At 44.3% G+C, this 23,523-nt stretch overlaps 1 protein-coding gene across 3 annotated transcripts in view; it reads right to left on the bottom strand.

Moving 5' to 3' along the window:
• Positions 1-20,806, bottom strand: part of rhbdd1 (rhomboid domain containing 1) — a 56,678-nt gene extending 35,872 nt beyond the window's left edge. The window contains exons 1-3 of one of the 3 annotated variants that reach the window (XM_038816232.1): positions 20,563-20,806; positions 4,912-5,450; positions 2,600-2,732 (exon numbers count right to left, since the gene is read on the bottom strand). In XM_038816232.1, coding sequence (XP_038672160.1) covers positions 2,600-2,732; positions 4,912-5,344 — 566 coding nt within the window. In that variant the 5' untranslated portion in view covers positions 5,345-5,450; positions 20,563-20,806. Of the gene's footprint in view, positions 1-2,599; positions 2,733-4,911; positions 5,451-11,488; positions 11,579-20,562 lie in introns of those variants that run through there. The other 2 variants (XM_038816230.1, XM_038816231.1) reach the window with 2 other exon arrangements.
• Positions 20,807-23,523: the final 2,717 nt, after the last annotated feature.

Raw genomic sequence — 23,523 nt, 5'->3', positions numbered from 1 at the left:
ATGACCTCTATAGTCCAGCTGTTTTTTAAAAAATTGTGTTAATGTTAAAATGAATAGAAAGGCACTTCTGAAAATTCCAATTTATCAAAAAGCAACCAAAGTGATTACATTCCTTCTTACAGCAACTCATTAAATGAAATGCTACAACAAAGGCCTTTCTATTTTAAAGACTGTAAAACAGCTGGAAAATCTCATCCACACTAAACATACCACTTTGGAACAAAAAATGTTTTATTGAACTATGGTCTGTATATCTCCATAAAACAGGTCATGTCATCATGACTACAACTAAACCGCTACACTGCCCTCCAATTATTACCTTCTCAGCAAAACAAACTTCCATCACTACCCCAAATGCTGGAATCTTTTAAGCCATGCGATTTGTTTTATTAAGAGTATAGCTGGACGCAAATGTGAAAGTAACTATAGGCCCGCGCATTCACATCAGGTTCTGCAAGGGGTTATTGAATGAAAACATGGTTTGTTTGCCAAATTTAGAACGGGATGCTCCGGTCCCGCCAACGGTATGCCCCCACTGCCAGGAAAAGGGTGTATTCAATGGGGAACCGCGTTGACAACGGTGGGCCACCTCCACCACTGCGAAACACACGGCAGGTTGCATGGTCCAGGAGGCAGCCCGCCTTTGGCCAGAGGCAGTATTTTCTGGTCCCACCGCTGTCAAAGCCTCTCTTTTCCATTTTAGCCCCCCCCCCCCCCCCCAACCCTCTGCTGCTGAGAAACCCGCGGTGGGGATTCACCATCAGCAGGAATGGCCACGACATTCTGGCCTATGTAGCTCGGGCTTGGCTGAGATGCCTCCGAAAGTAACAGCTATCGACCCACTTGTTGGAGCTCAGACATAAATAAGTTACTTGAACAAGGTACAAGAGAAATCAGCACCAATACGCAGCAAGAACGGTTTGGAAAGAACCGGTGGGAGGAGGAAGTATGAGAAGAGAGACATTGACTACGATTTTCCCCTCTAGGCCCCAAGTCCCCAGACAGGGGCAGGAGGCGAGAGTATTTTCTTCTACAGAGCCCAGTGAGAAATCAAGTGATGCTGGGCTCATTAATTATGCATCCAGGGGTTTCCCACCCCATTAGTTGCGAAGAGGCAGCTACCTCACACCCCACATCCTGTAAGGACAGCATCCCGTTCTTCCAGTTCCTGCACCTCCGTCGCATCTGCTCCGACAGTGGCACTTTTCAAAAGGGTGCTGGTGAGATGTCTTCTTTCTTCCTTAATCGTGGTTTCGCACTCACTGTGGTCGACAGGACTCTGAACTATGGCTGAACCATCTCCTGTACCTCTGCTCTCATCCCTTCACCTCCCTCCCAGAACAACACCCCCTTTGTCCTCACTTTCACCCCACCAGCTTCCACATTCAAAAGGATCATCCTCTGCCTGTTCTGCCAACTCCAGCATGATGCCACTACTAAACGCATCGTCCCGTCACGCCACATCAGCATTCCGCAGGGACCATTACCTCCGGGATACCCTGGTCCACTCCTCCAACACTTCACCTTCGTCCCATGGCACCTTCCCATGCAATCGCAGAAGGTGTAACACTTGCCCCTTTACCTCCTCTCTGTTCATCATCCAAGGGCCAATTTGGGGAGACAAAGCTTTACGTGCATCTCCTTCAATCAGCATGTGCAATTCACCTAACAAGCACGTCTTTCAGGACTTTTGGGAGGAAACCGGAGCACCTGGAGGAAACCTATGCACAGACAGTGACACAAGCCAGGAATCAAACCCCGATCCCTAGCACTGCAAAGCAACAGTGCTAACCACTGTGCTACCGTGCCGCGCAGATTACTAACAAAGCTACACCACCTGCGTTTCCTTTCTGTCTATCCTTGTGAAACATTGAATATGCTTGGATGTTACGCTTGGATGTTCAACTCCCAGGCCTGGTCTCCTTGCAACCATGTCTCAGTAAACGCGTCCGAATCATACCCCTTTGCTCCTATTTGTGCTATTAACTCATTACTTCTTTATTCCAAATGCTACGCACGTTTAGATAGAACACCTTTAAGTTTGTCCTATTATTACGTTTTTCTGCTTTTGTACGATTCCCTGGTGTAATATGACATTCACACACTAACCTCCACCCCATACACGTTAATGTGCAAATGCCCTCTCTAACATGCTTGTTAGAATCCAGTAGCAGCAGAAAACAGGATTCCACCATGTAGTCTCAAACAGATGGCATCAATTTAACATTTAAATGAAATTGTGAAAAGTATCCAGGTGAAAGCAGCATGAGTATCTTGTGCTCCCCAAGGTCATCATCTGTTATTCGTCTGAGAACTCCTTTGCTTTTAAAGTTCAATGAAGTCTGTTCGAGACCCTTTCCCTATTCCAGTATTAAATGAATCCTGGAAAAATACCATTTATTGTATCCTGGAATTACAATTAGACCAAGTTAGGGCAACGCTATAATTGCAAAGAAATTACATTAAAAGGCCAGCAACCTGATTTTAAAAAAAATGCAATAACTTTGTTTTACAAGAAGAATTGGAGTAATCCTTATGGGAGTGAATGCAACATTTATTAAAAGTAATTTACGGTGTCACAGATTGTGTACTTACTTACCCTGGGGCAATCAAGTGAATGACCACCAACTCAGCCCAACACGCATACTGTTTCTGTACTGGGAAGCCCATCACATAGGTGGTAGTTCCAGGGCTGTCATAGTTATTCACAACTTTCAGGGCAAACAAAACACCTGAAAAAGAAAGAGAATAAATATACTCCAAATGAGCCAGAATATTTCATTTCAAGTCCACATACTATGTGGTTATAGATTCTGCAACTACATCAGTCATTTTAAACAGTTACCTGATCTCCAGATGCTAAGCCATGTACAATTTTTAGGAAGTCAGGCCAGGCCCAGTTTTGCTCTATCTGCCTCTTGCCCCTCGTACATAAAAGCAGCCCAAGAATGACTCATTGTCTGATTGCACCACCTCTGGGGTTGAGACATTAACTGTCGCACAAAATCACTTGCACTAAAATGGCAGGAGATGGAGTAGAGCCTTGAACCTCCATACAATAGCTTACTGTCTTTCATTATGTTACTGGGAGATGTATCTGATAGAAGCAATCCGCCTCCCATAGGGAAAGACAATTGATGCATAAGCTGCCACACCATTATTTATGAGAATTGGAAGGGGAGAGGGGTGCACGCTTTGAGGCTCCTGCAAAAAAATGGCTTTGTTTTACACAGCAGGGTGCGTCAATTTAATGGAACAAGCGCAGAAATAAAATCTTGGAAAATTTCCTTACATAAGGGACCCAGAGCCAAAATACTGAACACTCTCTTGGCAGAACGGTGTTGGAATCAGGAGCAGCCTGAAAGGATGAAAGTCTTCACTCTGTGTTGGGTGGAAAAGTTCTCTCTAGTGCGGCCAATATCAACAACTTCTCTAATGAATGCCGAACCACAGAAAACTGTAAATAATTAGATAAATTAACAAACCTATTCAGAGGGGCTGAAGGTGGCTGGTATGTAAAGCTGAAAACTTCACAAGAATAGGAATTGCCATTCAGCCACTTAAGACTGTTCCACAATCAATTAGATCAGTGGTTCTCAACCTTTTTTAACCCATGGACCCCTTTTCCTCTTAATTTTTTTGTGGACCCCCATAGTGAGTAATTAAGAAAAAAATGCAGATTTATTCAATGAGATCCCTGTGGTTGATGCTGCTCAGTGAGTTTTTTTATATTCGGCTCCATCGAGGTCAATGATAGTCGAAGATCACCCTTTTTCACAATGTCGAGTCTATTACGAGCTTTTGATAATAAGTGAAAAACACGACTATATCCTGATTCAACAAGGTAAGATTATGGAAAAGCTATAACATAGAGCTGTGCTTTATCCCAGAGCAGTGGGTACTTTTTAGCAGTGTCATTTGTTTTCCATATATTATGCTTCCCATCTTTGAATTTTGCGTGCAATATTTCATCACTTTGTAATTCAATGAGGGTCTCCTGTAAAGAAATGTTATTCAAAACTTGAGTTAGGATGAAAAATCTGAAAGAAAAATAGTTTGAATCGAACTATGAACTTTATTAAACATATGAAAACTGCGTTGCAGGCAAAGCAAGGCATATTCTCTTCACCCATAAATTTATGAATCCCAAGGGAGATTAGTGGGACAATTAGGGCCACAGCAAATGCACCTTTTTGGTTCTGAGCCCCTTCAGCCCTCAAGGTAAATTAGATAGATTATAATCTCGCTTTGACCTTTGTCAGTGCGAGAGAGAGAGAGAGAGAGAGAGAGAGAGAGAGAAAGGTGAATATTCATCATGAAAACAAACATCTAAGGTCGCTGCCTGCTACCTGAGAAAAGATGGGTGATTTTCACCTCCGTTTGTTCTAGGTAACTTTAAATTTACGACACTGTCAAATGTAAAGTTTTTTTCTTCTACTTGATTGCCATAAAAAATTCATAGCTACATGAATATTTCTACTTTTAGTATTTTAATATGGCGTAGATTACTGTAAAAGATTTATTCTCAGTAATAACAATTGTTCTGAAGTAGAATTGCTCTATGGACCACTAAAATATCACCGTGGACCCCCAATTCGGTATTTTTTTTGTGTGGACCCCCAGTAATGTTACATGGACCCCCAGGGTCCATGTGGACCCCAGTTGAGAACCACTGAATTAGATCATGGTTGATCTGGAACTCAAGCCCATATCCTTTTTCCCCTTACCCAATAAGAAGACACTAATGTTAGTTCAGGAAATATGTTAGTTAATACTAAATGTAATAAATGCATTCAAATGAAATCGAGAACTTGGCACACTTATTTAGACAGGAGTAGGAAAGTCAGTGGCTAAAATGTTGCTACACTCATCCTGGTGAGTGTGAATTCAGCAAGAAGCGAACTTCCTTACCTGAGAAACCAACCGCACATTGGAATTTATAGGAGTTGTCCTTCATCACTTCCGCAAGGAGCATCTCCAACACCAAGTAGACCACTCCAGTCATTGCAGAGAACACAGACAAAATGTAGGCAAACCACCTGGTGCCTAGCCTTTCCTCCAGGTTGATTCCTTTGTATAGCAGAGACACCATATTGAAATACAAGTGCCAGTCGTCAGCATGGTGAAATACTGAATAAAGAAGACGTCCCCAATCTTGTCCATTCCAGATTTTATCCACACTGATGCAAGCATCCATTAATGGCTTAATTGGTGATAAGAACAAATAGATATTCAGCCCCATTGCTATCAGTGTAGCCGGTGGAATATTATCAAAGCCTACTTGAAATAACTGGCTTAATAACAGAAAAAGTCCCAAATTTACTCCTCGCTGTCTGGGCCTCATGCTTCCCACTGTCAGTGGATAAACAGTATGAACAGTGATAATGGTTCTTTGGGTTAGTGAATACTGTATTCGGCAATGAAGTTAGCTGAAGAATTGTCACTTTTACCTGAAATTACAAGAACAAAGCAGAATTATGCAAAACACACGTGCATTTTGCTTTTTTTTTTAATAAACAATTTTATTGAGGTAGTTTTTGGCTTTGTAAACAGTTACAGACATCAACAGAAAGAAAGCAAAAAAGGTAAATGTGCAAACACCCACGTACATTCAATACTTCAATCGTAACATACTGCACAAGCCCGCTCCTCTCCCACCGGTACTACCCGCCATTTTATCCCTCCTACTCTACTCTACTCAAACCCCCCCCGCTGACACACACTCTCCCGCAAATAAGTCAATAAATGGTTGCCACCTCCAGGCGAACCCCTGTACAGATCCCCTCAGGGCGAACTTAATTTTTTCCATACCCAGGAAACTCGACATGTCCGCAAGCCACAACTCAGTCTTCGGGGGCTTTGAGTCCCTCCACGCCAATAGTATTCGTCGGCGGGCTATCAGGGAAGCAAAGGTCAAAACATCGGCCACTTTCTCACCCTGGACTCCCGGGTCTTCCGAAACCTCAAAAATTGCCACCTCTGGACCCATCGCCACCCTTGTTTTTAGCACCCGAGACATGACGCCCGCAAATCCCTCCCAGTACCCCCTAAGCTTAGGGCATGCCCAAAACATGTGAACGTGGTTCGCTGGTCCTCCTGCGCATCTAGCGCATTTGTCCTCAATGTGGGCCCGGTGAACGACCTTAAATTGAATCAGCCCAAGCCTGGCACATGTCGCGGTCAAATTTACCCTACTCAGGGCCTCTGCCCACAGCCCGTCCTGCATTTCCCCACCTTGCTCCTCCTCCCATTTAAGTTTCAGTTCCTCCGTCTGGGACCCTTCCTTCCTCATGAGCACCTTATAAATATCAGAGACTCTACCCTCCCCTTCTTCCCCCCTAGAGACTATTCTGTCTTGGATCCCCATTGACGGGAAGCGTGGGAAAGATGGGACCTGTCTACGAACAACTGTAGGTACCTAAAATCATTTCCCCTTACCAGCTCAAATTTCTCCTCCAAGCTCCTCAAACTCGCAAAGCTCCCTTCCAGGAACATATCGCCCACCCTTCCGACCCCCGCCCGCCGCCATGCTCGAAACCCCCCATCCATACTCCCGGGGGCAAACCGATGGTTGTTGCAGATTGGCGCCCAAACCGACGCCCCCGTCTCCCCTACATGCCTCCTCCACTGGCCCCATATCCGCAGGGTTGCCACCACTACCAGGCTGGTGGAGTACCTGGCCGGCGGCAGCGGTAGAGGAGCCGTGACCAGGGCTGCCAAGCTGGAGCCCCTGCACAAAGCCGCCTCCACCCGCTCCCAGATAGACCCCGTACCCACCATCCACTTCCTTATCATAGCGATGTTGGCCGCCCAGTAATAATTAATCAGACTCGGCAAAGCCAGCCCTTCCTCGCTGCGGTTCCTCTCCAACATCGCCTTCTTCACCCGCGGGGATTTTCCCGCTCAGACAAAGCTCATGAACATCCTGTTAACTCTTTTGAAGAAGGACTGTGGGACAAAGATCGGGAGGCACTGAAAAACAAACAGAAATCTAGGGAGGATTGTCATCTTTACAGTCTGCACCCTCCCTGCCAGCGACAGCGGGAGTGCATCCCATCTCCAAAACTCTCTCTTCATTTGCTCCACCACCCTGGCCAAATTTAACTTGTGCAGCCTTCCCCAGTCTCGTGCTACCTGGATTCCCAAATACTGGAAATTTTCCTCAACCAGCCTAAACGGTAGCCCTCTCAATCTGTTCTCCTGGCCCTTTGCCTGTACCACAAACATTTCACTCTTGGCCGTATTTAATTTGTATCCTGAAAACTGGCCGAACTTCCTCAACATTCCCAGTATACTTCCCATCCCGGCCACTGGGTCCGACACGTACAGGAGCAGGTCGTCTGCGTAAAGAGAGACCCTATGTTCTACCCCGCCCCTCACCATCCCATTCCATCCCTCTGCGGCTCTCAGCGCAATCGCCAGCGGCTCAATGGCCAGCGCAAACAGCAGCGGGGAGAGCGGGCAGCCCTGTCTGGTCCCTCGGTACAGCCTAAAGTACTCCGACACTTCTCTGTTAGTCCTGACGCTGGCCTTTGGGGCCTGATATAATAATTTGATCCAATTCACCAGTCCCTCCCTGAACCCAAACCGTCCGAGCTCCCATAGATAGTCCCACTCCACCCGGTCAAAGTCCTTCTCAGCGTCCATCGCCACCATACCTCCACCTCCCTGCCCGCCGGGGGCATCATTATCACATTAAGTAATCTTCTCAGGTTGGCCGCCAGCTGCCTACCTTACACGAACCCAGTTTGGTCCTCCCCAATCACCTCCGGTACGCAGTCCTCCATTCTAACCGCCAGGAGCTTGGCGTCAACATTAATCAGGGAGATTGGCCTGTAGGACCAGCACGCCTCCGGATCTTTACCCCGCTTCAATATCAGTGATATAGTGGCTTGCGACATTGACGGCGGCAGGTTCCCTCTGTCCCCTGCCTCATTGAAAACCCTCACCAAGACCGGGCCCACCAGCTCAGAAAACGTCCTATAGAACTCTACTGGGTATCCATCCGGCCTCGGGGCTTTCCCCGACTGCATGGCCTTTAGGCCCCCCAATAACTCCTCCACTCTAATCGGGTCCCCCAGCCCATCCACTCGCCCCCCACCTACTGTTGGGAATGTTAACCCATCCAGAAGTGCATTTTGCTTTTGATGAAAAAATTAACAAGCGCAAGAAATTTAAATTTAACATGTTAGTAAAAAGCAAACACTGCTCCGCTCAATCGTTTTGGTGTCATCATCTATCCAGCTCAACCTTACCACTGTGTAAACGGTAACAAATTTTCCGAAATGTTGGTTAACTAAGTCGATCATTGTTGTGTATCACTGACGTTATTGACACAAATATTCTCTTGGTGGAGTGTTAATTGTAAAAGAAAATAAATCACACTAACGTTTGATATAGTAAATTAGGAAGGGTGGCACGATAGCACAGCAGTTAGCACTGTTGTTTCACAGTGCCAGGGATCGGGTGTGATTTCTAGCTTGGGTCACTGTATGTGCGGAGTTTGCACCTTCTCCCCGTATCTGCGTGGGTTTCCTCCGGGTGCTCCGGTTTCCTCCCACACGTCCCGAAAGACGTGCTGTTAGGTGAATTGGACATTCTGAATTCTCCCTCAGTGTACTTGAACAGGAGTGTGGCATAGTGTGGCGACGAGGGGATTTTCACAGTAACTTCATTGCAGTGTTAATGTAAGCCTGCTTGTGACACTAATAAAGATTATTATTATTCTAATAAAGACTTGGAAGGAATGGCAAGAGATATTTTATAGACAGCAAGTACAGTGAATTAATCAGATGTGCAGGAAATGCAGGGGTCATAACACTGGCCAGAATATTCCACATGCCCCCACCCCCCGGGGTGTTTTCCAGAGGTGGAGGTGGCTCGCCATTGGCAGGAACGTCTGATCCCGCCAATGGCAATGCCATTTTGCAGGGGCGGGGCCAAGGGCGGGACCAGAAGATACAGCCAGCAGCAAAGGCCGGAAAATTCAGCCCACTGTGTAATTAAACTGTTTACATTGTGACTACTGCCTGGCAACTCAATTACAAGCACCCAATTGTCTGTCAAGATAAGGATTGTCCTCTTGGTCAGATATTGGTGAAAAATTATCCTTACCTTCTGAGACAGTTAACAGGAATGATCAATCCTAATGGTGAAAGAGGGAGATGTGGCATGGTGTGAATGTCACTGGATTAGTAATCCAGCAGCCCAGGTTAATGATCCGGGAACGAGGGTTCAAAATTCACCAGGGCAGCTTGAATTTAAATTCAATTAATAATCTGGGATTGAAAAGCTGTCTCAAGAATGATGACCATGAAACCTTTGTCATAAAAAAAACCCAATCTGGTTCACTATATCTTTGTCTTGCCTACATGTGGGTCCAGACCCACAGAAATGTGGTCTTCTGAAAAGGTATGGCTAGCCAATTGGTTCAAGGGCAATTATATAGAACAGTACAGCACAGAACAGGCCCTTCGGCCCTCAATGTTGTGCCAAGCCATGATCACCCTACTCAAACCCACGTATCCACCCTATACCCGTAACCCAACAACCCCCCCCCCCCCCCTTAACCTTACTTTTATTAGGACACTACGGGCAATTTAACATGGCCAATCCACCTAACCCGCACATCTTTGGACTGTGGGAGGAAACCGGAGCACCCGGAGGAAACCCACGCACACAGGAGGAGGAGGTGAACAAATGCTGGCCTTGCCAGTGACATCCACATCCCATGGATGAATACACTTTTAAAAAAGGAATGGCCAGGTATTTGCTGCCTAGTTTTAGTTGAAGGCAGAAAAAGGACTCTGTTAGTCATTCTGCAGCAGAAAATGGTCTGAACTCTACACAGATAGGACCAACGGTTCGGATCCAGGAGGCTCCCAGATATTTTGTCCAGTATCTGATAAATAAAAACAACCTGCATTCAAAGCACTTCTACATATTAAAAACTAGAAATAGGATTGGTCCTCGCTGAACTCATCCAAGATATTATTTTTTCAAGTTCATGGAAGATAAATCAACCTTTCTGTGACCAAGTTTGGACTATGTAAGCCACCTTATTAATAGGGAGGTTATAGAAAGAAGTTAAATAACCCCAGAGATATTTGTGTGCAACAGGAGGAAAGCAGAGGTTTATACCACATCTGAAGCAAAATTAAGTACGAAATGCACCATGTTCCATATGAAAAATGACATTCTCAACAGGATTAAGAGCACGTCAATTCTCCCACTCTTGACATATACACTGTGGATTTAAGCCATAATCAATCAGTCAGCAATGAGAGCATGGTTGTTTAACACTTTTGCTTCATGCATTTACTTTACATTTTGGTTCTTGAGACAAATTCAAGGCACTTTGCACATTTTTATAAATATTTGAAGAAATGAAACTAGAGGAAAAGAATCAAAGACCAAGAGAACTGCAGCACTAAAGAATGTTGTGAGGAATCATAGAATCTTCACAATGCAGAGAGAGGCCATTTGGCCCATCAGGTCTGCACCAAACCTCCAAAAGAGCACCCTACCTAGGCCCATTCCCCTGTCCTATCCTCATAATCCCAACTGACCTGCAGATCCCTGAACCTGCACATCCCTGGACACTAAGGAACAATTTAGCATGGCCAGTCCACCTAAGCTGCGCATTTCTCAACTGTGGGAGGAAACCGGAGCACCCGGAGGAAACCCTTGCAGACACAGGGAGAAGGTACAAATGCCACCCAGTCACCCAAGACCAGAATTCAACCTAGGCCCCTGGTGCTGTGAAGCAGCAGTGCTATCCAATGTGCCATCATGCCAAGGAATGGCCTTTGATGCTAAATCATTTTTTAAAATCTAATTCAAGCCACTTAGCAAAAATGCATAAGGAAGTATTACAGCCACTACAAATGTGGAGTATTCTGAACTTCCACCCACTCTTGTTATCATGAACCTTTATACAAAAAAGAGAAGCAGAATGGAAGTCTCCTCTGGCTCGAGTCTTTTTTTAAGTGGTCTAAAAAAACACGCTCAAATTGAGCCAGAGAATGATGTACAAATCCTAAAACCTACTGTTGATATGTCTGGATTTTTATTCTGTGAAGACTGCAGGTTTGTCAGCAGGTGTGCTGGCAATTTTGCGCTGCAGGGTGGCATACCAATCTGCCAGCATCCTCCCACCTCTAACCTGCTTCTGGGGAATGGGGTGCTGGCTGCTCACTACCTCGAACACTCTCTCGGGCCCTCCCTGCCGGGGGAGTCTCTTTGCTGTCCTTAATTGGTCGTAACTCCTGGGTGTAGGCTCTTCACAGGCTGCTTTCTCCAAATTCTTCCTCAAGGCCCTACCGCTGGCATTTACGGGCTCCTGACAATATTTCAGTATAATAGCGGAGTTATTTCAGTCTGATAGCGGAGTTGAGACTTAGGAGCAGCAATTCCATGTACAGAAAGATTAAAAGTCCACAGACACACGCCCAAAACTCTAAGACTTAGCAGAAATCCTGAATGTTACCTCGCCTGAAAAATTTACTTCAGAATGGTGAATGTAGCTGTATGTGATGAGAAACCAAGATGATCTTCCGTTAATTCAAATATTCTGTTGCATATTAGATATCTAGACAGCCACAAATTGGTATTTTAGACATGATACAAATAATTAAGTAAAACTTCCATACATGAAAATACAAGGGGAAAACTGTCAGAGCTCTCCTTAGTGAGGACACCAAAACAGTTGTGATGCAAGGCAATCTTAGTGCTTTGTGTGTGATTAACTACTGATGCCGAGACTGCAAGGATCTGAAATTACATTGTGGGAAAATAGTTAACAATTGCTTAACTGCTATTTTAGTGGGTGTATCAGCCATTCTGAAATAAACAGGTTAACATCTGTGTACATAGTAGGAATTGGAATTTCAGGAATTCCTTAAGCATGTCCGCTAGTATCCCATAATGTAATTTCAGGACCAAATTATTTAAATGCATTAATTTTTTCCCCCCAATACTCCTATTTTATTCAGTTATTGATTAGTCTCTGAGCCATGCGTTTAGATTCTAGCCTATAGATCATTCCAAGGTATTCAATATCCCATTCTGAAGTTAATGCCTTTAAGATCTGTAACATCGAAGTATTGCAAAACTATAACCCTGCTCCCATGCTGCTTTATGTTCAGTTACTCACAAATAAGACAGAGTAGAATTGCTCCAATGATCCAGACAAAGCTTTGAGATAATGCAACAATAACTTCTTCAGCATTCCAGCCATGAACTGACAGAAGTTCTTTTGTTTAAAAAGCCATTAGTAAAAGGACAGGATTATGACAAGAATACATTTGGATATTGTTACAGTGAAGGATAAACAGATGTTTTAAAATGAGGAATGTCAGATCATTATTTGAACAAAGCTCCCTTTTGAGGGGAAAAAAACACGACAGGCAACCTGTTTGCCGCTCGTGGAATGCAATTCCTCTTGAAAATGGATGTTTTGAGAAGCTGTCTGAAGTTATCCCTGTTTTGGTCAGCGTGCCTTGATTAAATAACAGACCAAAGACACTGGGTGAATTGTTCATTTTCTGCAAGAGACTTCCCAAGTCCTGCTGCCACCCCCAAATGTACAAATATTAAGAATACCCTTCAGGCAAACTAGCTGCGTTGACTGAACCTGCCACGTGCCTGCATATTTGTGCACCGACTCAAAAATAAATTGAAGTTGGAAAAAAAAGAGTTCCATGAATAATCGTATTTGTTTCGAGTGCTGTGTACAAGTGTTTTTTTTTGTTAGCATTTAAACTATTTCAGAAATGTGCTTTGTGAATATTCACCCCAGTCTTCGATATCTGAAACTCGCACAATGTGTCTATTACTGCCTGCAAGATAGACATATTCCAAGATAATATTCCAAGATAATCGCAACCCTTCCCCAGGTCAGTTTTAGACAGGCAGCTTGAAATTTGTGCTCCCAGATGTTATGCGAGATTTAATTTACACAGGTTTTACAACAAAATAAAAACTGGGCTATAATTTTATCATTTAAAATGTGGAATTTCTTTAAAACATTGGTCCCCAAATTCACGAAGGTTCACTCCAGGTCCAAAACATCTGCTCCAAATCAAGGAAACCTGATGTCCATGATACAGTGTTACTGAGCATCCACCCAGCTTCCCTATCAGCAGAAAAAGGAACATTTCAGGGTGTTGTCTTAGGGTCACATTCCAAAACAGAGACTGCCTAAATAGACTCCACTGGAATCTTCATCAGTCTTCTTGGCCATAAATAAGAATGAAGTTCAGAAGGTTAAAGTATAAACTACAAAAGCAACAGATTCCTAGGAAGAGATTTAAGGCAGCAACCATGAAGAAGACAAGAGACAGAGCCTGTCTCACAAGATAAAATATCGCATTCAGATGCTGTGTTGAGACTCACGATCAATGGCTCACAAGATCAACTAGTCATGCAAATTCTTTAGGGCATTTCACAGTAACTTCACTGAAGTCTACTTGTGACAATAAGCGATCATTATTATTATTAAATTCCTGTAAGCAATTGATATACTAAATACCAGTCTCATCAGCACCCAGTCACTGTGAAATAAGGATATACATAAGCTATTGCAAATAAAAATCAAAAGCTTTTCGGGTTGGAACATTATAGAAAAATCAAGAGTACTTTTTAAAATTGTCAAATGGGCAAGAACCTATTCCAATTTGCTTGGCAGCCAGGTTTAAAAATGCCCATTACCATGGGGCTGGTTTAGCACAGTGAGCTAAACAGCTGGCTTGTAATGCAGAAGGCCAGCAGCGCGGGTTCAATTCCCGTACCGGCCTCCCCGAACAGGCGCCGGAATATGGCGACTAGGGGCTTTTCACAGTAACTTCATTGAAGCCTACTTGTGACAATAAGCGATTATTATAAAAACAGTTTCAAAACTAAACTACCGAAAAATTCAATCGGGTGTAGTTTTTTTCTTGATCAATATATCAGCATTGTCAGGAACAGGGGTATTGAAGCTTCGCAGCTAGAAAGAGAGCATCTCTTTCAACTCTGCGAGAAGAAAAGCCATAACATGAAGTAAGGGGCAGAGAAGGCTAGTGCTAGAAACTTTTTTTAAATTAAAAGACGTTTCCAAGAAGTCTGAAGTTAAAGGAACAAAGATTAACTAGAACTTGAATCGAGTACTGTTCAGTAAAGACAGGCAGAACTGAGAAGGGGTTGATTAGTGAGAAGCCAGAAAGATATCTAACCAAGGTTTGTGAGATCTCACTATAGTTTGAGAGACATTAGTTCAAATAATTGTGAAGCAACCGGTGCCTTGTTTGTGTAAAAGCGTTCAAGGCAAAGGGAATCCTGAAAAGAGAGTTGGGAAACCTGGAGGCAGATCCTTGTTAAAACGGTGGAGAGAAAGCTTTGTTTGAAAGGATAGCTGAAAAACCTGGAGGTGGATTCTTGATGAAAACAATTGATGTGAAAGCATTGTTTGAAAGAATATTCTAAAGTGTGCCTTTTTGAGGGGAGTTTGGAAATACACATGTGACAATTATCTGGGCGAAATGTGAGGAGAAATTCATAGATTTGCCATTTGGTTTCAGAGTGGGATCTTATCCTTGAAACCTGTATAAATTTGCAAAGATAAGGGGGTGAAGAGATACTGTATTATAACCAAACTTTCCATGTTTAATAATTTTTTTTTCTTGTTGTTGTTAAAAATTAATAGACAGTCCTGTAACTTGATTCCTCAATGTTTTAAGTAAAACGTTACGGTCTTCTGAGCCAGGATTCCCTTCTGAGACTTTCCCACCAAGTACTAACACCAACTGGGATTGTAACAACATTGTCTTTTCATAATAACACCCCGTGTGCCCACTCAGACCTGACACAACTCTAGCGAGCTTAGTTGCACTTTTAGAATACATCAAGACAAAGGCAATTCATTCATCACCAAAAAATAGTGGATATGAAGGTCATGGACATGAACTTGTAGATGGTAGTTTGCCTGTGCAACTGCTGTTATTATCCTTCTAGTTGGTTGAGCCTGCAGTTTTAAAAGGTGCTGTTGAAGGATCTGCAATACTTCTTTTATGTGGTATACCTTTGTGCACCGGTGGTGACTGGGGTGCTGATCTGCCCTGGATATTGATGGAGCTAGTCACCTGAGTAAGGAGTATTCCATCACAGATGAGTTTTGCCTTAAAAAAATTTTAAGTTTCAAGTCTTAAAAATAATTTTTCTCCCATTCAAGATGGAGATGAAAGTTTTTTTCTCTTAGAGGGCCTGTGAAATTCTCTTCCTTAGAAAGTAGTCGAGGCAAGATCGCTGTATATTTTTAAGGCCGAGTTAGATTAACTCCCTTGTCAACAAAGAATCGAAGGGTGTAGGACAGAGACAGGAAAGTAGAGTGGCCACAATCTGATCAGCCATGTTTTTAATCAAAATGGAAGAGCAGGCTTGAGGGCTGAATGACCTACTCCTGCTCCTAGTTTGTATGCACATATGCCTTGTAGATGGCAGACACGCTTTGAGGGGTCATGAGATGATCTAATTGCCACAGAATTCCCAGCCTCTGACCTGCTTCTATTTGTATGGCTGGTTCAGTTACATTTCTAGTTAATGGTAATGTTGATAGTGGGGGATTCAGCGATGATAATGCCATGGAATGTCAAGGGGAGATGTTAGATTATCTCTTGTTGGAGACAGTCTGAGCCTGACACTTGTGTGGTGCAAATGTTACTTGTCACCTTGTTGAGATAGTAAATCAGCCACAATCTTACTGATTGGCAGAGCAGGCTGGTGTGGCCATATGAATTACTCATGCTCCCTTGTCTTACGCTGTTATGTTCTAACTCTATCAAGCAGTACAGAGGCTGCAGTGTGGTTTAAGGTGGCAGTTCATCATCACCTGCTCAAGCGTAGCAAAGGGCAGGCTATAAATGCTGAAAATGACCATATCCTGGAATTAACATATACGTGTTTATTTTTTAATACACATTTTTTAAAGCATTCAGTCCGGGATACATGGGATATATTTTCATCCCTGACTGATAGGGGGAAATCAATACAAACAATCTCCATAAAGTTACATTTGCGCCAAGGCAATGATCAGTTCCAATAAGAGAGAATCAAACCATCACGTCTTGGCATTCAATGACATAACCATCACTGAATCCCTCACTATCAACATCCTGGGGGTTACCACCGAACACAAACTGGAACAGCCATATAAATACTGTGGCTAGAGCAAGTCAGAAGCTAGGAATCCTGTGGAGAGTAACTGACCTCCTGACTCACCAAAGCCTGTCCACCACCTACAAAGCACAAGTCAGGAATGTGATGGAATACTCCCCACTTGCCTGGATGAGTGCAGCTCCAACAATACTCAACATCATCTGGGACAAGGCAGCCTGCTTGATGAGCAGCCCTTCCACAAGCATTCACTCCATCCCCCACCGATGCACAGTAGCAGCAATCATCTACAAGATAAACTGCAGAAACTCTCAGCTCCTCAGGCAGCTCCTTCCAAACACATGACCACTACTATCTTGAAGGACAAAGTCTTAAAAAAAAACATCACGTATACTTTAATTTCAAGAAAAGGACAGCAATTTTAATGGTCTAACTTACAACTCGAATAAAGTAAAATTCTTCTTAAAACTAGCAATGCCTCATTTTATTATTCTCCTTGTTTTCAAATCCCTTAATGGTCTCTCTCCCCTCCCTGGCTCTAAAATCTACTCCAGGCCCAACTATTCCCCAAACTCCCAGATCTATGGACTCTTCTAATTCTGACGTTTTGTATATCCCGAATGGTCTTCACTTCAGCTGCCCACTTTTGGTCACTGCCTGAATAATGCTGTGTTCCATGTGAGATTTTTGTTTCTTAAGGCTCCAGTGAAGCTCCTTGGGATATTGTGATTCATTAAAAAGGTGCTCCATAAATATATGTTTTTGTTACTCAGCATCTGCCTGTTTTTCTTCAGAATTAATGATACCCTAGAAGTGAAAGTGAGGCTTTGAAAATGTTTTAGAATATGATTAAAAGGCACCTTCCCATTTTGAGAGGAATGTCTCAGTTGTTTTCATTCCATTCCTCCCAAGTTGTTATTCTCACTTTTACTATTTGAATCTTTTGCCATTCCCTTTTTATTCCTTGTTTTCATTCATTGCTTCTTAACCTGTGGCACACATTTAAAAATTAAAACTGCTGCAACAAAAGAAAGTTTGTGAACCCTTGCTTTTTGGTTGTAGGCATTCCAATTACTTAAGCCGATCTGGTGGTTCCCTGGGTTAACGGTACAGATTTATTCGTCGAGTTCGCCCCCAGTGTCACTTTGAATTCAATGTAGCAAGATTGCTGCATTAACTGTGTGTAAACATGGGCCTATATTCTCTCGAGTTTAGCAGAACAATAGGCGATCTCGTTGAAATGTACAAGGTTCTGAAGGTAGACAAGCACGGAGACTTGGCTGGGAAATCGAGAATTCAGGGGCACAGTATCAGGGTGAATCATTTCGGACTGAGATGAGGAGTAAATTATTCACTCAAAAGAGTTGTGAATCTTTGGAATTCTCCCACATTAGGTGTGAATGAAGCATTATTGAACATATTTAAGACAGATAAGAGTAAATTTTGTCTCGCAGAGAATCAAGGGCATGGACAGCAGGAGAGAAATCAAACAGAGGCAGAAGATCACCCATGATCCTACTGAATGGCTGAGCAGTCGACAGGCTGTGTGGTCTTCTCCTGCTCCTGGTCTTTATGTTCACAGAACAAAACAGAATTGTTACAGTGCCATTTGGCCCATCACGTCTGCACTGGCTCTCCAAACAAGTATTTTGGCTTAGGGCCATTTCCCTGCCTCTTCCCCATACCCCTGAACATTATTGGAGTAGAAACAGCAATTGAATGCCTTCTTGAATGCCTCAATTGAATCTCCGTCCGTCATACTTCCAGACCCTAACCACTCATTGTGTAAAAATGTTTTTTCCTCACATCGCATTTGCTTCTTTTGCAAATAATTTTAAACCTGTTCCCTCTTGTTCCTTTTACATGGGGGAACAGTTTCTCCCCATCTAACCTGTCCAGTCCCCTCACTATTTTGAGCATCTCTATCAAATCGCCTCTCAGTCTTCTTCTCTCCAAGGAGAACAGCTCCAACATCTCCAAACTATCCTCATAACTGAGGTTTCTCACCCCTGGAACCATTCTTGTAAACCTCGTCTGCACTCTCCAATGCATTCACATCATACATAGAAAATAGAAGCAGTAGGAAGGCCAATCAGCCCCTCGAGCCTGCTCCACCATTTATTATCATGGCTAATCATCAAGTTTCAATACCCTGATCCTGTCTTCCCCCATATCCCTTGATCCCTTTAGCTCCAAGAGCTATATCTAATTCCAACTTGATATTACACAATGTTTTCACCTCAACTACTTTTTGTGGTAGGGAATTCCACAGATTCACCACTCTCTGGAAATCAATTTCTCCTCACTTCAGTCCTAACTGGGCAGCACAGTAGTTGACACGGTTGTTTCACAGCAGCAGGGTCCCAGGTTTGATTCCCAGCTTGGAACACTGTCTGTGTGGAGTCTGCACATTCTCCCCGTGTCTGCATAGGTTTCCTCCGGGTGCTCCGGTTTCTTCCCACAGTCCAAAGATGTGCAGGTTAGGTGGATTGTCCATGCTAAATTGCCCTTAGTGTCCAAAAAGGTTAGGTGGGGTTACTGGGTTATGGGGATAGGGTGGAGGTGTGGGGCATAAGTGGGGTGCTCTTTCCAAAGGCCGGTGCAGACTCGATGGGCCACTGTACATTCTATGTTCTATGTCCTAACAGGTTTACCCCTTATCCTCAAACTATGACCCCTAGTTCTGGACTCCCCACCATCGAGAACATTCTTTGAGTCTACGCTCTTAGAATTTTATAAGTTTCTATGAGATCCGCTCTCGATGCACTTTCACTCTCCCAAATTCTAATTAATGTAATCCTAACCAATTTAGTCTCTCCTCATAGGACAGTCTTGCCATCCCAGGAATCAGCCTGCTAAACCTTTGCTGCATTCTCTCCATCGCAAGACCATCCTTCCTCAGATAAGGACCAAAACTGCACACATTACTCCAGGTGCGACCTCACCAATACCTATAAAATTATAATAAATCATCCCTCTTCCTATTTTCAAATCCTCTCACTATGAAGGCTACAATACCATTTGCCTTCTTTACTACCTGTTGGACCTGCTCACTTACTTTCAGGACTGATGTACAAGAACACCAAGGTCTGGCTGAATATCCAGCTCTCTCAATTTACACCCATAATTGGCCTTCCTATTTTTGCTACCAAACTGGATAACCTCACATTCATCAAAGTTATACTGTAGCTTTCATGCATATGCTGACTCATTCAGCCTGTCAAAATCCCACTGAAGCATCTCAGCATCCTCCTCACAGTTCACCCTCCCACCCAATTTTGTATCATCTGCAAATTTGGAGATACAATGTTCCCTCGCCCAAATCATTAATAAGGAACAGTTGGGGGTCATCCAAGTCACTGCCTGCCAATCTGAAAAAAGACCCATTTATTTCAACTTTTTGCTTCCTGTCTGCTAACCAGCTTTCTATCAATCTCAAGACACTACCCACAATCCCATGCGCTTTAACTTTACCTAGTAATCTGCTATGTGAAACCTTAAAGTCTAAATAGACCACATCCTGCGGGTCTCCCTGGTCAACTCTACTAAGTAAATCTTCAAAGAATTCTACTAGATTTGTCAAGCATGATTTCTCTTTTGTAAATCCATGCTGACTTTGTCTTGATTATACCAGTGCTTTCCAAATGCCATGATCTGAAATCCTTGATAATGGACTCCAGCAACTTACCTACTACCGCTAGCTTCACTGGTCAATATCCTTCCTATAGTCTGGCACCCTGAACTCTACACAATTTTCCAGCTAGGGTCTAAACATTATATTGTATAATTTAAGCATAAACTTTTGTACTTTTATGCTCCTATTAATAAAGCTGAGAATACTATATGCTTGAACAGCTCTCTGCACCAGTCCTGCCATCTTCAATGATCTATGCCCCTATGAAGATCTAAACCATGCTCCTCAGCAGTTGATAATACTTCCAAGTTTTGTGGTATTCTGCAAACGTTGGAACAGTCCCCTTGCAACTAGCCCCTGGGCAACATCACTCCAGACCTTCCCCCACAAGCTGAAAAATAGCCATTGGCCATCACTTCCTGCTTCCCATTATTCAGCCAATTTAGTTATGTTCTTAACAGCAATCTCTGGGCACTGTAGTAAGGCAGTTGGAACTGTGGCATGTGAAAGCAGTCACAGATCTTCCGCCACAGTTTCAAACGAGGAAATTTGCGAGGTGGACAGGCAGAGCGCCGCAGTTTGAAGCTGACCACAACAACTCTCCTCCCTGGTTAAAGTGTGGTGTTGGGCAGAGGGGCATCGACACAAGTCCCGGGTGGAAAGTGAAAGTGATTGAGCGGGCCTTTGGCCGAGGCGGGTCTGGGGTGTGTTTGCCCCCCCCCCCCCCCGGGGGGGGGGACAGGCGCCCGGCCGTTACCGTTTGAAAATACCGTACTCACTGTGACGTCAGAGGGAGCCAAACCGTCAGTCGGCCTACGCCCGACCAATGAGCGCCGCCCTCCCCCAGCCCCGCGCGACCGCGGCGAGAGGTTCTGCGTGCGTGTGCCGCTGAGCTCCAGCTGACGCAGGACGGCGGAGGGAGGAGGCGCCTTTATTCCTCATCCCCGCCCCGCCAAGCAGAGAGAGAGAGAGACACGTCAGGAACCAGACCCAAACTGACTGACAGGCAAATCCCGCTCTTCGCTGCGGGCAGAAAAATTGCATCAGCCCCGGGGCGGGGGGTCTGTCACAAGCCCCATTCAGAAGTTTACACGGTTAGAGCGGACCCTGTGGAGGTAGAGAAGACGAGAGTCCGTGTGGCTCTCCATCAGGACTGAAGAGAGGGAGAAATGTGTAAGATGTTGTGAGAGTTTGCCACAAGCTGTTGGCCACGTTGAGGACAGGAGACAGATGGAGGGGGAGGTGGTGGTAGTTATTGCATTCGGACAATAAACGTATGGAAGAGAGAGATAGAGACAGGTTAAGTGAGTGGGGCAAAAACTTCGCAGATGGAATATAATGCAGGAAAATGTTAAGTTATGCACTTTGGTAGAAAGAATAAAGAGCTGAATGTTATTGAAATGAAAAAAAAACTGCAGAGAGTTACTATGGGCCAGACCCCAACAGTGGCTAGGATATTGGACAGAAACCCGGCTATTTTATTTTAATTTTGTCTGAGTATAAGGAAAGGATACCTCACTCCAAGAGTGATTTCACTCAAACTAGGGACATGGTATATTGAACAAAGCTTTATTACTAACAGTATTTAACATCACACAAGAAACTAGCTCACAAGTACCCCATAAACAAGCTAATCCATATAGTGATATACTAATTCTCAACTGCTATCTTTATTTCCACTCTAACAACGGGGGTGATTCTCCGAGCCCCACGCCAAGCCGGAGAATCGCCGCAAACACGCCCCGACACGGCGCGCGATTCTCCGAGGTGTGGAGAATCGGCGGCATTTGCGGATGGGCCGAGTGGCCACGCTGTTACGACAGAGTCCCGCCGGCGCAGTTCACCCCTGGTCGCTGCCGGCGGGAACTCTGCGCGAAGGGTCTGGGGGTGGCTTGTAGAGCGGGGATAAGCGATCCTTCACCGGGGGGTCCTCCGATGGGGGTCTGGCCCGTGATCTACTTTCTTGCGCGGCCGGCCGCTGAACACCAACGCCATGCTGAGTCGGGGCCGGCGTGCTGAAAAAGTCCCACGCGCACGCTCAGGTTGACATGGCCCAACTGCGCATGAGTGGGTTGGCGCGGCACCCATTTGGCACCGGGAAGGGAGGCTGGAGCAGCGTGAACCGCTCCAGCGCCATGCTGGCTCCCTGTGGGGGCCAGAATCGGTCGTCCCCATTCCCGTTTCTTGCCGTCGTGAAACGTGAAGGCGTCACGATGGCGCAAACACTTGGTCTCCATTTTGGAGAATCACCCCCAACATCTCAGATCCCAATCCACTTTTAAACAGTTAGCACTCAGGAATACTTGCTGTATAAGATGTCTTGGAGACTCCACTTTGAGAAATCTCTGGCTGTACTCTTCAGAAACCTTCTCAGCTCCCCTTCTAGACAAAAAAATTAACACGGAAAATTTCAACATCTGACTGCTTCAACCCCTGGCTCTTCCCATTAACTACATCGTCATATGGCAGCACGGTGGCCTAGTGGTTAGCACAACCGCCTCACAGCGCTGAGGTCCCAGGTTCGATCCCGGCTCTGGGTCACTGTCCGTGTGGAGTTTGCACGTTCTCCCCGTGTCTGCGTGGGTTTCGCCCCCACAACCCAAAAATGTGCAGAGTAGGTGGATTGGCCACGCTAAATTGCCCCTTAATTGGAAAAAATAATTGGGTAATCTAAATTTATTTTTAAAAAACTACATCGTCATACTAAACTGGACGTAATGTCTCTAATTATCTACTCCACAGGGAACCTTTTTAATACAAATAAAAGTCCATTAACCCAAACCATCGCAATGCTTGAATTGCACCTGCGGCTCCAAAAGGCCTAGCTGTCTTTCAAACCATTATTTTTGAAAGTATGACTGCAGCAGTCACATAAGAACTATGAGCAGGAGTAGGCCACCTGACTCTTCAGGCCTACTCCACCATTCAATGAGACCATGGCTGGTCTTTTGTGGACTTAGTTTTTTGAAGAATAAAGGGTTATGGTGTTCGGGCGGGAAAGTGCAGCTGAGTCCACAATAGATCAGCCATGATCTCATTGAATGGCGGAGCAGGTTCGAAGGGCCAGATGGCCTACTCCTGCTCCCAATTCTTATGCTCCACCATCACGTGTTTTTTATTGCTGAGAAATCACAATAACTGATAAGTACATAGAGCAATTAACAAAATAAAATACTTCAAGGCGCTTCACAGGAGCATTTTCAAGGAAAATTATATATCAAGCCAAAAGTTTGGTCAAAAGGTAGGTTTTTAAGGAGAGTAGATTGCCCCATAAGGGGGAACATTTGGTGTACATTTACTTTATCAATCCTTTTTAGTATTTTATATACCTCGACCAGATCGCCTCTCATCATTCTAAACGTCAGTGAGTATAGGCCAAACTGTTTAATCTCTCCTCATACGTCAACTACTTCATCCCTGGAATCAATCTGGTGAACCTCCTATGAACTGCCTCCAATGCCACCACATCCTTCCTCAAATAAGACCAAAACTAGACACAACACTCCAGATGTGGTCTCACCAACACCCTATACAATTGCAACAATACTGCTCAACTTTTATACTCCAGTCCTTTTGCAATAAACACTAACATTCCATTTGCCTTTCTTATTACATTTTGTGCCTACACACTGACTTTCTGCGATTCATGAACAAATACACCCAGATCCCTCTGTATGTCTTATGTTCTTATCACTACACCAGTGGGATCTATGCCTTCAGCTGTTTGGACCTTAATCTCT

Source organism: Scyliorhinus canicula, chromosome 13 (assembly GCF_902713615.1).
Source record: "Scyliorhinus canicula chromosome 13, sScyCan1.1, whole genome shotgun sequence".
Taxonomy (NCBI): Eukaryota; Metazoa; Chordata; class Chondrichthyes; order Carcharhiniformes; family Scyliorhinidae; genus Scyliorhinus; species Scyliorhinus canicula.
Note: the sequence above shows the minus strand (reverse complement) of the source record. Positions and strands in the feature narration are given on the sequence as shown.